This window comes from Acomys russatus, chromosome 15, assembly GCF_903995435.1.
Source record: "Acomys russatus chromosome 15, mAcoRus1.1, whole genome shotgun sequence".
NCBI lineage: Eukaryota > Metazoa > Chordata > Mammalia > Rodentia > Muridae > Acomys > Acomys russatus.
The window spans coordinates 49089627-49105279 of NC_067151.1; the positions used below are offsets into that span (position 1 = coordinate 49089627).

Below are 15653 nucleotides of genomic sequence, written 5' to 3' on the forward strand. Positions count from 1 at the left end.
ATGGATCTATAGGCTGTTGTTATCTTAAGGCTATCAATGATCCCCATCCCCAGGAGGAAGAGAAAGGTAGGTATTAGGCATGGTGCTGCCTTGCTGGCAACCTTCTCTGCTAAGGCCCTGAGGTCCTTGATAAGTTGGGTATAAAATACTAAAGGCCAGTATTCATGTGCAAACATTGGAACATTTTTCCAAAAGATGCTAGAGGCATACTGTGCTAACCTTAATATCTCTTTTATGGTTGAGATGCCTCTGGAATATTCAGAACCCACCTAGTGCTACAGTCAGAAGTAGGTGTAGTCCTGGAAAAGTAATTTTAAGATTGAGCTTCAAAATGAGTGAATACATTGAATCTGCTTCAGGCAAAAACTAGAATCTTATTTAGTTTTTATACCCTCATTAGTCTAATAGCTGTGGAATTAAGGAACTTTTCTAAGTGTGTGGTTGTGTGGAGAAAGCTTATGAAGGCATAAGGAATTTGTTCTCTTCCATTCCTCGGTGTCTTGTCAGGTCTGATTATAAAGTGTCATGGATTTAAACAGTCAGCCACAGACTGGTGACAGAAGAAATGATAAATATTTAAAACACAGGGCACTCTTGGCAGTCATAGATAACTAGAAATGCCCCTTGAAACTTGTACCATGCCCGGTTCTAGTCTATCTTTGTTCCTATCTGCTACTGAGAAGTGAAGAAGAGACCTGTTCATGCACTCTGTGAATTCCATGATGAATTTTCATGTTGAAGGTGTGAGCCAAGAAAAAAAAAATCTCTTCTATATTAAGTGGTTTCTGCCAGGAATTTTGACCAGAAATAAGGAAAGTTAGATGTTAAACTATAAGCTGTATGTGGCACATTCCGTATGTCAAACTTGGACCAAAGCTGCATGTGTTATAATTAGTTTGAATTTACTTTTTATTTATGCTTTGACTTGAGACAGAATTTCACTCTATTATCCAGGCTAGCCTCTATCTCACAGTGAATCCCAAGCTGACCTAGAATTTTTATGTTAGAATGGTAATATACAATACAAAAGCTTTTTACCTACACACGTATCATAGTTGCCTTCTTGGAAGAGAGATTATCTTGGCCAAATGCCAAGGATCTATGGTAACTAACTGGGCAGAAAAGTACTAGGATATCTAGGTGAACACGATGTATTGTAGAAAGGGGGAAGGGAAAATTCTAGGACCTTCACCAGGGATTGAAACTGTTTCTTCTTCTTACTCTCTTCCAGCTAAAAAATATCAGGAGAGAAGTTATAGTATACAGTGTAGCCGCTAACAGCTCCATTTTGATCAAAGCAACCATCTTAGAGGCGGGACGCCAACTCCATCACAGACTTGAGTTTGTTAAGACAATTCCAAGAAGTGAATCCTATTACATTTTGGGGCAAATGCTGGACACTACAGCCTCATTGTCCTTTCTCAGGCATGTGTAAAATTATTAGCTAATTGCTTATTCTGACTTCTGTAAACTTGCTTAATTATCACTTGTGAAAGACCTGTGATGTTATCTCATGCCTGTAGAATTCCATGTGTACAGAAAAGAAGGGATTGTATAGTTATAATTTTTGCCTTTAAAAACTCTCAGGTAATTAATTTTTATTCCTTCTCAAGTCTTTGATGGAGTTGAAGACCAGGTAGCTTAGTTTTACAATGAATTTTAGTTGTTTAGGGGTTAAGATGTTTTTACGTCTAGATAGATGTTTTAAGTTGATGACAACATGTGATGGAGATTGATTTACATTCAGAATTTTAGATGCACCAAAATAGGAAAAATGTTTTCTCAAGGCTGTCAAACACAAATAGCCAAAACACTAAGAATGTAACATTTATATAATTCCTGATTGTGCCATGGTTCTTCTTGTTGTCGAGTGTATATGTGTGTATATGTGTGTACATGTGTATATATGTGTAATAATATAAATGCACATGCAAAAATAAAATTGTTTAATAACAAAAGCTTCAGTCAGGGATGCAGTTCCTACAGTCCCAATTCTACCAAGAGGCTATGATAAGCTGCAGCTCAAATAAAAGTTGGCTGTTAAAACTTGATAGTCAGGGGTAGTCTTTTCAGTGGTCTAAATCCATGATGCAGCTTCTGTAAGTTCTTCATCCATAATGGTATGTGACTTTGCTGTGATGAAGCTGATTTTAAGTCACCCTCAATTTCATAAGTAAACCCTCTCCCATGATTGCAGGTAAGCCCAATAAACTCTTTGTTTCACCACATTACACATGCTGTTCTTATCTAACACTGCCTATGTGAAGAGAATAGAAATTTGTCCACATAGCTCCAGATAAAAGTCATTAGAGCATCTTGAAACCAGTACACAAAGGATTGATACCATAGCTGACTACATGGAAGGAATAGGAGTGGCACAACTCCCCAGCATGAATAAGAAATGAGTTTTACATTTCCTGAAGAATTCATCCAAGTTTTAAAAATTATATCTGGAGGAAAAACTTTTTTCTTCATTAAAAATAATATATTTGAGCAAATTCTGGCAAGGACATTCAAAAATCCTTAAGCCTGAGCTAACAAATTAAAAGGAAGTATGTTCTATGTTAAGAGATGAAGAGGCAAAGCATTTTGACAACAGATACTAAAATTCAGATAGCCAGTGGCAGGAGGAGAAAAGTCAAAAGGACTTTTGACATAAAATGACAATTTTGAGATGACTCACTGCTGTGTCTATGGGTTTGTGAAAACAAACATGTTAGAAAAATAAAAGCTACTGCTTAAGGAGGTAGACTTCCAGCAGATCTTCACCATTCTCTCAGCTTCTCTAAATCCAATCCTCCTGCTAAACCCTGCCTCACCATCAGCACTGAAGCAGACCACCTGTGAGCCTCCTAGCTCTCTCTCTCCTCTCTCTCTCTCTCTCTCTCTCTCTCTCTCTCTCTCTCTCCCTCCCTCCCTCCCTCCCTCTCCTCTCTCTCCCTCCCTCTCCTCTCTCTCTCTCTCCCCCTCCCTCCCTCCCTCCCTCTCCTCTCTCTCCCTCCCTCTCCTCTCTCCCTCTCCTCTCTCTCTCTCTCTCCTCCCTCCCTCCCTCTCCTCTCTCCCTCTCCTCTCTCTCTCTCTCTCTCCTCTCCCTCCCTCCCTCCCTCCCTCTCCTCTCTCTCTCCCTCTCCTCTCTCTTTCTCTCCACCTCCTCCTCCTCCTCCTCCTCCGCTCTCCTCCTATTTCCAGCAGATCTTCTCATGCAACCTTCCTTCCCATTCATCCAATTGCCCTATCTCCCAACTACAGCAAGTGAATTTCATACAACCAACCAGGCAAGTAAATCAACTCATCAGTGAAATCCCCCAGTCTCATCCTCAGCTCTACCTTCTATGGCATCCCTTCCCTCTTTACTTTGCTCTCTAAGCCCATCCCCAGGAGACTGAGCAGATCCTGGAGAAACATATTGCATATTCTCTCTTCCTGAAGATGATGGACTACCTCAATCCCCCTATCCCCTCCCCAACCCCAGCTTTCAGCCAATTCCTAAATACAAGTTTTCAGCACACATTCTAATCAGAAACTGTAGAGGCCACACCTGGAAGGAACGTAGAAGAATTATCTACCAGGCAATATAAGGCCAATACACTCTCCTCAGAACCACAGAGAACAAAAGAAACTGATTAGAAAAACATCAACTTAACAAGAAGATCATATTATCAGCATCTAGAATGACAATGATCCCAAACCCAGATGCCTTTACTCTAGCATGAAAAACACAACTACAGCAAGAAAAATACGTCTTTTCTAGAGCCTCGCAAGCTTACTAAAGTAGACCCTAAGAAATGCAACATAGCTATAGCACAAGAAAGGACCTTACTGGATACGACAGAGGTCCTCAAATAAGAATGAATAAATCAGTTAAGGAAATCTATGAAAAGAAGGACAAGCAGTGGGAAAAAATGAATAAAGCAGTTCAAGACTTCAAAGTAGAAATAGAATCTTACATACCCATACTGAGGAAAATGTAGAAATAAAAATTTTAGGAACTTAACAACAGGAGCCTCAGCCACAAGCCTCAACAAGAAAATACCAGAGATGGAAGAGAGAATCTCAGGAATTGAAGACAAGATAGGACAATGAAAAACTGTCATAGAATCTCAGGCATTGAAGACAAGATACAAAAATTAAAAACTGTCAAAGAAACTGTTAAATCTAAAAAGCCACAGGCACAAGACATAAAGGGAATGTGTAACACCATGAAAAGATGAAATCTATAAATAATAGAAAGGAAGGAAGGAGAAGAAACCCAGATCAAAGGCACAGACAGTAATTTTTTAAATTCCCTAGCGCCTAACCTAAAATTCCCCCAAAGAATAAGATGCTTATCAAGGTTCAAGAAGCATAATGGAAACCTAATAGAATGCACTAGAAAATAAATTCCCTTAACACATAATAATCAAAGCATTAAACATACAGAACAAAGAATATTAATAGTGGCAATGGAAAAAAGGCCAAGTAATATACAAATGCAGACCAATAAAATAACACCCAACTTTTCGAGGGAGACCTAAAAGTCAGAAAGCTAGAAAAGATGTTCTGTAAACTCTAAAAGACCACATATGCCAGTCCAGAATATTAGACCTAGAAATGAAGAAAGACACTCCATGACAAACTCAAATTTAAGAAATATTTACGAGCAAAACGAGATCTACAGAAGGAGCTAAAGGGAAAAACTTCAGATAAAAAGAGGTACAAAAAAACACAAAGAATACTTTTAGACCAGCAAATTAAAAATAGGGAGAAAAAACAAATACCTCAAAAACAAAAAAACAGAAATCAACACAGTACTGCTGCTGATGTCATCAATATTGATGATATCAATTCTCAAATAAAAATAAAAACAAAACAACACACTACAAAGAAACAATGAAACAAACACTGGCTTATTTGATAAAATAAATAAGATTGACAAACCATTTTCTAAATTAACTAAAAGGCAGAGAAAAGAGCCAAATAACAAATTTAAAGATGTAGATGAAAATGGGGTCATAACTACAGACACAGAGGAAGAACATTGAATCATAAAGATATCCTTAAAAACCTGTACTCCATCAAATTGAAAAGAAAAAATAATGTAAAATTTTCTTGATACATACCGCCTATCAAAGTTAAATCAAGATCAGTTGAGCAACTTAAACAGACCTATACCTTCTAGTGATAATTAAAAGTTACCAAACAAGAAAATTCCTGGGTAGACAATTTTAGGGCAGAATTTTATCAGACTTTCAAAGACAAATTAATGCTAATATTTCTTAAATTATTTCACAAAGTAGAGACAGAAGGAATATCGCCCAATTCATTTTCTGAGGCCACAATTACACTGTACCCTAAACTTCATAAAGACCCAACAAAGTAGAGGCTAACAGGCAATTTACCTGATACACATAAATCAAAAAATTCTCAACAAACAAAAGCAATTGCAAGCTGAATCCAAGAACACATCAAAATGTAATGGGTGTAAATATGTTTTTGTTGTGATCCCAAGTGTGGGATGTGAAACAAACTTACGTGAGGGTGTGCTGTGTTTTTCCGCTGAAAACAGACTTGTGAGAGAACAGGTGCTATTTGTCCACTGGAAGAGGAACCGGCTCTTGTTGGGGCATGGGCTCTGCCAGCTGATAAACACGCTAGTACAGACTGAGAGGAGATATATATTTGAGTCCTAAACAAGAGGCAGGGCTTTTTGGTCTTGGCTGCTCACCACTCCACTTTGAGATGCTCCTGGAGAGAACTGCCCTAGGGAAGGTTACTAATCTGTATTCAGGCTGCTGCTCTGGATTCCAGTGGCTGCAGCTGCAGTTACTTTTGTTGAATTACTTGTTTTTTGTTTAATGGGTCTGCTGGAATCCTGTGACTACACCAATAGAATTACTCCAAGGAACGTAATCTAAAATGGTCTATTTCTCCTGTTCCCATTAACCTCTTTTCTCTCCTGTCTAGGTTAGGTGAGTTGGAAGGGAGGCATAGCATTAAAAATATAATCAAATAAAGTAGGTTTGAAAAAGTTCAAAGCCTACATCCAAAAACAAAACAAAAAAACAAAACAAACAAAAACCGCATGAGTAGGTTTTTGTCCCAGAGATGCAGGAATGGTTCAACATATGCAAACCGATAAATATAATCTTCCATTATAAATAATCTGGAAGGCCAAAAACCACATGATCATCTCATGTAGATGCAGAAAAGGCCTTTGACAAAATCTAATACTCATTCATGATAAAAGTCCAGGAGAAACTAAGAATACACAGGACATGCTTCAATGTAACAAAGACAATTTAGAGCAAGCCCACATCCAGTATCAACCTAAGTGAAGATGGAGAGTAGGGTATGACTTTCAAATGAACTCTGGTGCCTCACATTTGACCATGTCCCCTGGAGGGGGAGACCTGGTGGCACTCAGAGGAAGGATAGCAGGCTACCAAGAAAAGACTTGATACCCCATGAGCATATACAGGGGGAGGTAATCCCCCTCAGGAACAGTCATAGGGGAGGGGAAAATGGGAGGGAGGGAAGAATGGGAGGATACAAGGGACAGGATAACCATTGAGATGTAACAAGAATAAATTAATTAAAAAATTTTAAAAAAGAATAAGTCAAAACAGTTGTACTAAAGTCAGGAATGAGAAAACATTGTTCACCTTTTCTTCTTTCAATACAGTACTTGAAGCCCTAGCTAAAGAAATAAAGCAACTGAAAGATATTAAAAGGATACAAAATGGAACAAAAAAAGTGAAAATATATTTATTTTTGGATGGTATGATTATATGAATAAGTAAACAATTTTTACCAATAAATTGATTGACCAACCTGACTCTCTATTAAGGATAGAAGCCATTTATCTATAATGTCAGAACATATTCATTTGTTTGCTGCAAAATTCAAATTGACCATGTTTTAACCTGTTCCTAAAATGTAACATGCTCCCCACCCTATTATGTTTCATTCATACCCTGAATATATTTTGGGCATGCCCTGATAAGATGTTCTGCCAAAATTTTTAAAAATGTCTATCGAAATTGCCATATAACCAAAAATTCTCTGGAAATTCCTCAATCCTTGACAGCCCCATATTCCTATGACTATATGGACTATACAAACACCACCCTCTCCTGTGTTAGATGCTATGTTCAAAACCCACTATATGGAGATAGTCCTGTCTGACAGAAAATAAAGCTCACTTAATTTGACCAAAGAATTTGTGTGATGACCTTTAGTCTCATTTGGTGGCATTAATAAATGCCTACAGCTAATATATACTTTCAGCACATTAGCAGGGTACAAAATTAATTTTAAAAAATCAGTAACCTCCTTATATGAAAAGGACAAACATACTGAAATAAAAATCAGGTAAGCAACACCCTTCACAATAACCAAAAAAAAAAAAAAATGTGTAAAATGTCTTGGAGTAATTTTCACCAAGCAAGTGAACGATTTGTCTGGTTAAAACTTTAACACATGAGTGACTCTAAGACTCCTAGTAATAGGGCCCCTTCCTGTAACCAGACAAAATTTCCAATAGAGGGATGGGAACACCAACCGAGGCACAAAACTTTGAACCTCAATTGTTCATGCCTATACAGATGTGCAAGGATAAAATAGGTACCAGAAAGTGAGGGAATGGGCAACCAATGACTGGCCCAACTTGAAACACGTACTTGAGAAAGCCCACCCTGACACTATTAATGATATTCTGCTATACTTGCAGACAAAAGCCTAGCATAACTCTCATCTGAGAGGATTCACCCAGCTGCTGATGGAAATGGATGCAGAGATCCACAGCCAAACATTAGATGGAGGTTAGGTAACCTTGTGGAAGAGTGGGAAAAGGATTGAAGGAACCAGAGAGGTCAAGGACACCACAAGAAAACCTACAGAAACCAACTAACCGGGATCCACAGTGGCTCATAGAGATTGAATCACCAACCAAAGAGCATGCATGGGACATACCTAGTGCCCATACACATATGTAACAGATGTGCAGCTTGGTTCTCATGTGAGACCACTAACAGCAAGAGCAACAGCTGTGTCTGACTCTGCTTTTTGCCTCTGGATCCCTTTTCCCTAATTGGCTGCCTTATCTAGCAATAATAGAAGATGTACCTACTGAAACTTGACATGCCAAGGCTGAGTGATATCCTTGGAGGGTCTTCTCTTCTTTGAGGAGAAAGGCAGGGAGGGTGATGGGGGAAAGAGAGGTGAGAGGAAGGGACTGGGAGGAGAAGAGGGAGGGGAAGCTCTGCTTGGGATGTAAAGGAAAGTGAATTAACTAATGAAAAAACTTTTAACACTTTGAAGAAAGATATTGAGGAAGCTATCAGAAGTTGGATAGTTCTCCCATAATCACGGATTTGTAGGATTGATACAGACTAAATGGTTGTCTTATGAGAAGCAATATACAGATTCGGTATAATCCTTGTCAAAATTCCAACACAATTTTTTTTCACAGATCTTGAAAGGACAATTTCAACTTCATGTGACAATGAAAAAATTAGCTAAAACAATCCTGAATAAGAGCTTCTAGATGTAGCACCAACTCTCACTTCCAATTGTACTACATAGATATTAGTAAAACCCAGATGGTATTGGCACAAAAACAGAAATGTTGATCAATGGAATCAATATGAAAAACAAGGCATAAAATCACTTATTGATACCTGACTTTTTATAAGGAAGCCAAAAATGTGCACTTGAAAAAAAAAAGACAGTGTTGGTTAAAATGGATGGCTTTATATAGAAGAATGGAAGTATATCTATACTTATCATCCTGCACAAAACTACTCCAAAGGAACAAAACCCTCAGCATAGGACTAGTACCCTGAACTTGATAAAAAACAAAGTAGGGGATAGCTTTGAACTTATTGGCATAGAAAAAGACTTTCTGAAGATATCACCATTAGCACAGGCACTAAGAAAAATTAATAAAAAGGACCTCAAGAAACTGAGAAGCTTCTGTGAGGCAAAGTATGCCATCTTTCAGAGAAAATACCAGGCTACAACACAGAACAAGACTTTTACCAACTATATATCTAATAGAGGCATAATATTCAAAATATATAAAGAACAGTAGAAATAATAAATACATAAAGACATATACATATATATGCATATACTAGATATCAAGAAAACAAATAACCCTCTTTGAAAATGTGATACCGATCCAGATAGTAATTATTAAAAGGGAAAACTCAAATTCCTGATTTTTAAGAAATTTTTAAGAAAAAAAGTATGTATCTTTTAACTGCCTAAACATTTGGCAAATTTTAATAATTTTTTTCTTTTGTGTTAAATATTTTTTACATATATATGTATATCATTGCACATATATACAATAAACTTCCTACAGCCAGAGGAACCATGATACAATCAGGAATTACATAAATGTTGACAGTATATAATTTCAAATAAAAATTCTTAGAGATTTTATCATATAGCCATAAGACTGTCTAAGATCTATAAAATAACCAGCAAATGCTGGTTAGAAAGTGGAGTTTGTGGAACACTTAATCCATTGCTAATGGGAGTGCAAACTTGTACATGCTGAAGACAAAATCAACACACATCACTGAACATGGAGAAATCAGTGTGATATGTACCTAGAATCTTCACATTTGTGCTTGTGTTCTTGGTCCTGGAAAGTATGCTGCAGGCAATCAAAGAAGAAATGTAAATAATAACCCATCTATAAACCCTTCAATTTATAGTAATGTCCTGCCTATAGTGTATGCTCGTAAAACGGTGGCCCAGATTTTTCTTCCATTTGTGTTTGGTTCTGTTGTGGGCCTCTCGACTATCCACTCTCTGGCACTTGGATCAGTTGTCATCGGAGAAGCTTCATTCAACAACTGATAGAAATTGACGCAGAGAATCACAGCCAACATTAGGTGAAGCCTAGGAAATCTAGTGGAGGCGGGTGTGTGTTGGGGGGTAAGCAGGAGCCAGATGGGTCAAGGACACCAAAAGAAAAGCCACGGAATCAAGTACCTGGGCACATAAGGGGTCACAGAGACTGAACCAACAGCAAGGGAGCCTACATGGGAGAGACCTAGGCCCTTTGCACATATGATAAAGTTGTGTAGCTTGATCTTCTTGTGGGACCTCTAACAATAGGAGAGCGAGCTGTCTTTGACACTGTTGCCTGCCTTTGAGACCCTTTCCTCTCACTGGGGTGCCTTGTCCAGCTTTCCTAGAGGAAGAAGTGCCTAGTCGTAAAGCAACGTGATATGCCACGGCTGGTTAACATCTTTGGAGGCTGACCTTTTTCTGAAGAGAAAAGGAAGTGGAGTGGATGTGGAGGGGAAAGGGAGGGTAAGGGACTGGGAGGAGCGGAGGAAGAAAAAATGATGTTGGGATGCAAAGTAAATGAAGTCAAAACTAATTTTTTTTTATTTTAAAGAAATCTATGTTTGTGCTGGGCATGGTGGTGCACACCTTTAATGCCAGCACTTGGAAGTCAGAATCACGCCAGTTGCTGTGAGTTCGAGGCCAGCCTGATCTACAAAGTGAGTCCAGAACAGCCAACAGAAACCTTGCCTTGAAATAAACAACACCAACAACAACAAAAAAAACAAAGCAAAAACAAACAGAAGAAATCTATTTTCAGCAAAAGTAGAAGAAATAAATAGCTTTCCTCAAAAAATTAAATTGTTCATTTAAAAAAAGGCTCTGTAGCCACATTCATTTGAACATATATTTCCTTCTGCAAAATTTTATTCTGGTGATATGGCTGGCTTTTCTGATATCTTATTGTCTATATATGTTAATCATATTTAGTGAGAGATATTTTAATATTAAGAATCATAGAAATTATGTACTCTCCATCTACCATTGCCTTATAGCTTAACAGAGGATATGTGTGGATTTAATTTATTGGTCCTTTAGTAAAAGTGACAAAGATAAAACTACATTGTGGCCCCAAATAAAAATATACTACCTAGAATCACAAAATAACAAAAGAATTTGAGCCACTAGCATGACATATTTGGTAAAAGTGCAACACACATCAATCATTTTTCTTCTTAAATTAACAAAGTCCAAAACTCAGGGAGGACCTGCTATAAAATGTCAGAAATTGTCAACCAATATTCTACCCTCCAGGTCCTTCCTTACCATTTCCTAAATATGTTGATTGTACTACTGTATAAAATCTCAAATAGCCACAAAAAAAACCACAAAACAAACAAACAAACAAACAAACAACTTAGAACTTGGGAACACCAGCAAGAAATAATTAATAGATTATGTTATAGTGGGTGATTTTGTTTTGATGCCAAGTATGGGCTGTGAAATGGACTTGTGAGAGAACAGGTGCTGTTTGTGTGCTAGAAGAGGAATAGAAGAGGAACCACCGCTTCGGAACTCAGGGTCTTTGCCAACTGATAAACATAACCCCCAAACAAGAGACTTGGCATTTTTGGTTTTTTGGTTCTGGCATTTCTGCTTGTTGTTTGGCTGTTCAAATCTCCACTTCGAGATGCTCTTAGAGAGAACTTCAAGAGAATGCTTTGAGGTTTCTGGCTGCTGTTCCACATTCCAGCTGCAGCCCTGGGTCCCAGCTGCTGTGGTTCCAGTCACCTTTGCTGAATTGCTGGTTTGCTGTTAAACCAGCCTGCTGAAATCCTGACTACGAAGAGTAGAATCGCTCCAAGGAACTGAATCTGAAAAGGTCTACTTCTCCTGTATCCATTAACCTCTCTTCTCTCCTATCAGGGTAGATGGGTTGGAAGGGAGGTATTACCACTAAAGAACTATAAATAAAGTAAATTTGAAAATTTTCAAAGCCTACATTATGACCTATAGTAATGACCACCTTAGGGATGTCTAAAGGCATAAAACAATGTAGCTGATGATGGAGAGAGAGAGAGAGAGAGAGAGAGAGAGAGAGAGAGAGAGAGAGAGAGAGAGGAGATGGTGGGAGAGGACGAGCGAGAGAGAGAGAGAGAGAGAGAGAGAGAGAGAGAGAGAGAGATGGTGCAGAAGAAGGATCAATTGACACAGTTGAACTGATAACTCCAATTTGCGGGTGGGCAGGCTGGGGACCCAAAGAAAAACTGCTGATGAGGCTCTTGCCAAAAAGAGCCTACAAGGCCCACTCACATTGTCCAGAACATTCTAATTTACTCAATATCTAATGAGAAAATAGCTACTTTCATCAAAACACATTTTTTTTCCTGAAACATCTGGAATAACTTCTGTGCCCTGCAGCCTAGACAGACTGGCACAGGAAATCTTCCAGTTCTTTGACTATCCCAAAGTGAGATGCTTTGAGGTATCTCTTTAAAAGTACAATGGACCTAAAACAAATATTTTATCCACTTTGTTTTAGGTCTTTTTTTCCCCTTGCATCAACTTCAGCTGCCTATATACAGTATCAAAACAAACAAACAGAAAAAACTCTCACAGAAAAAGCACTGTAATTTTAAGCTCAGTTGATGATATTGTGATAACATTCTCATAGAGAGTACAACTTTTCATAATTATGTCAAATATAATTGAATAAGAAACATTAATTAGCTTAAAGACAATCTTGTTCTGTTCTATAGTAAATTTTATTGACATAAATTTACCCATTACCAGTGTAATCGGAAATTATATGTAAAAATGAATGTTTGAACCTCAAGCTCATACCATCACTAATCTTTATTAGCTTACAAGCTTAGAAGCATCAGACTCATAATCTCTAGTTGATCACTCAGTTGTTTGGTTTATTCCGACTACAAAATGGAAAAGTAATGCAGTATTACACACTCTTCGCCCATGGTAGTGTACTGACATGCTGCTTGTCAAGAAAATCTTCCTCTTCCTCTTCCTCTTCTGAACTATAATCAGCAAGTGATAGGAAAGACAGCAGTTTGGTATTTCTTCCAGAAGAGCTGAAAATGCATTAGAAGATCAATACACAGCATATGGCACCAATTTTCATCTTTCATTTGTCTTATAATCTATACATATGTTGAAGTCATCAGAATCAAGGTGAATGGGGCTGTAAGTTTTGATGCTCTTGGGATATGCTAAGGCTCCTCATAATGAAAATTTTTCATCATTTTCCTGTTTCCAAGTAACAAAGCTACAATTGTACCAAAGGATATGGATTTTTATGGGCTCCAGTAGTGTTCTTCCCTGATGACTTCTTAGGAACTTCTAAAACCTGCAGAGCCTCAGGCCATCATTAGAACATTCATCATGATATTGGCTGCTTACAAGAATCCCAATGAACAGACATTCAGATAAATCACCTCTTTGTGTACAGTAAATTAGGACAATGCGGTTAGTCATTCAAGATAAACCAAAGCTAAAATTCAATGACACTAACTACTTGCCTGTTTTTTTTTTCTTATTTGATTTATTTTGTTGGTATTTTACCTGGAGGGGGTGTGGACTGTCCAAAGCTTTAACTCATAGATGTCTGAGGTTTATAAATAAATATAGCTTAGGGGAGCAAAATAGTCTGTATTGTTCAGATATTTTGATGCAAAGTTACCAGGATATCCAGCCTATGTATATTAGAAAATATGAAAATGTTCACCCTGTGATGGACACAACACCTTGATAGATTATTTTATCAAATCCAAAACAGGCTAAATCAGCAACTCGTAAAGTAATCTGTAACCAACTAGGAAAAGACTATAAGGCCAAGGTGACTTTTGTGTGACTCTTTCAATTGTAAGTCCAGCTTTATAACATTTGTTCTCCTATAGTTTTAGTATAAAATTTATTTTGTGAAATAATGGTGAGAACAAATATTAAGTTGGGCTTTAATAACTTCTAGCGAGAAAAACAGCAGTTTCATACTATTCATTTTAAAGTTATTTATATTGAAATGGAAACAATTTAAGAGCTCAGGCAGAAGATTTTCTCTTCCACAAAGACTGAGTTATAAACTCTTAATTACCTTTGAGCACGAGACTTTAAAGCAACCTAAGAGACATCTGATTAGAAAGGCTTTTGTTTTGAATTTATTTTCTTATTTTTAAAAGGTGACATTGTCTCTCAAAACTGCCAGTGCCATTAATAGCCATGCTTACTACTCTGCTGAAGCATTTGTCAATCTGATCTATCTTTTAAATTGATCCCTATATGCAAAGAAGTATAAAATTGTACAAATTAAGGAAAAATTTCGGAATATTTTATTCTCAAATATTTAGAGGGTATTTTTAGTATTAAGACGGTACTATATGAACTATGGAAATTCATCAGATTAATTCAAGCAAGGCAACTGTTTTTCATATAATACGGGAGTATCATTACTTCCATTTTTGTCTTTTTGACAACACACACCATATAGCACAGAAATATCTTCAAAAGTGACAAGTTTTTAAGTCTTTTACTACTACGTCATTTTACAAAAATAAAATCATTATAAATTTCACACATGTAGGTAATATTTCCTCACATAGCAGAGAAAACTAATTGAAGCTCCTTCAATTCTCCCGTGTACCTATTTTTTTCAGGAAGCGGTAGTCTTAACTTACCTGACCTCAATTCCATCGGGGTCCCTCTCACATTCCATCTCAAGGTCGTCTTTGGACATTGGACCTAAATTCAGATTATTGTGGTTAAACAACTGTAAATCTTCTAATGGTAGACTGGGCAGTTCTTCTGCAGGACCTGAAACATGCCATTCAATACATCACTGCCACATCTGAGAAACAACTCAACAATATATGGTGCTGGAGTTTACCCAGAATGAATTATAAAGATTATAAAGCAACATAAAGAGGTTCGACACAGACTTGTCACCACCCATCAGTTTCTTAATGATACTGAAGTGTTGCCTGAGATTCCCATGGAGCACAGTCTGAGATTCCCATGGAGCACAGCCTGAGATTCCCATGGAGCACAGCTTGAGATTCCCATGGAGCACAGCTTAAGACTCCCATGGAGCACAGCTTGAGATTCCCATGGAGCACAGCTTGAGATTCCCATGGAGCACAGCCTAAGATTCCCATGGAGCACATCTTAAGATTCCCATGGAGCACAGTTTGAGATTCCCATGGAGCACAGCCTGAGATTCCCATGGAGCACAGCTTGAGATTCCCATGGAGCACAGCTTGAGATTCCCATGGAGCACAGCCTAAGAGGTACAGTGCTTACCTAATGTGTATAAATCCCTTGGTCCAGTAAGTAGCACCAAAAGTAAAGAAGAGAAAGAGAGGAGGGAAGGAAAGGTAAAAGGAAATAAACAAAGCCTTGATATCAGGACACCTCAATCATACTGAATTTTAAAATGTACATGCTACTTGTGATATGTGTCAAATATCCTGCAAATGCACTAAATTTCAAGTGGAATAAAGGAATCCTCTTTAACAATAGATTTGTATGCAGTTTTTCCATTTGCCTGAATGTTAGATATTTTATTATCTGTGTGTGTGTTTATTCTGCAATGCTCTTCCTCTTTTATAGATTCTTTGCTTAGGAGAAATGATACTTTGTACTTGAAGGAGGGAGAGGGGCATGTACACCTTAAATCTTCTCCCTTTTCATTAGCTGGCCTGTGGTTCAGTAGCCTAGGTGTAAACAAACAGTCATATAAAATAAACAGAATGTTTAGGCAAACTTACTCTATACAAACTATTCTAGGTCCAAGTATGGAAATAAACATTCCTATGTTAGATGTCAATGCATTCTTTCTGATATCGATGTAACCTCCTTAA

The 15653-nt window shown here is 37.6% G+C and overlaps 1 protein-coding gene across 1 annotated transcript in view; it reads right to left on the minus strand.

Annotated features, from left to right (window-relative positions):
- Positions 1–12629: 12629 nt before the first annotated feature.
- The window catches only part of Zbbx (zinc finger B-box domain containing), a 99434-nt gene continuing 96410 nt past the window's right edge, over positions 12630–15653 (minus strand). Inside the window, exons 18-19 of the mRNA XM_051157303.1 lie at positions 14472–14607; positions 12630–12872 (exon numbers count right to left, since the gene is read on the minus strand). Coding sequence (XP_051013260.1) covers positions 12740–12872; positions 14472–14607 — 269 coding nt within the window. The 3' untranslated portion in view covers positions 12630–12739. The remainder of the gene's footprint in view (positions 12873–14471; positions 14608–15653) is intronic.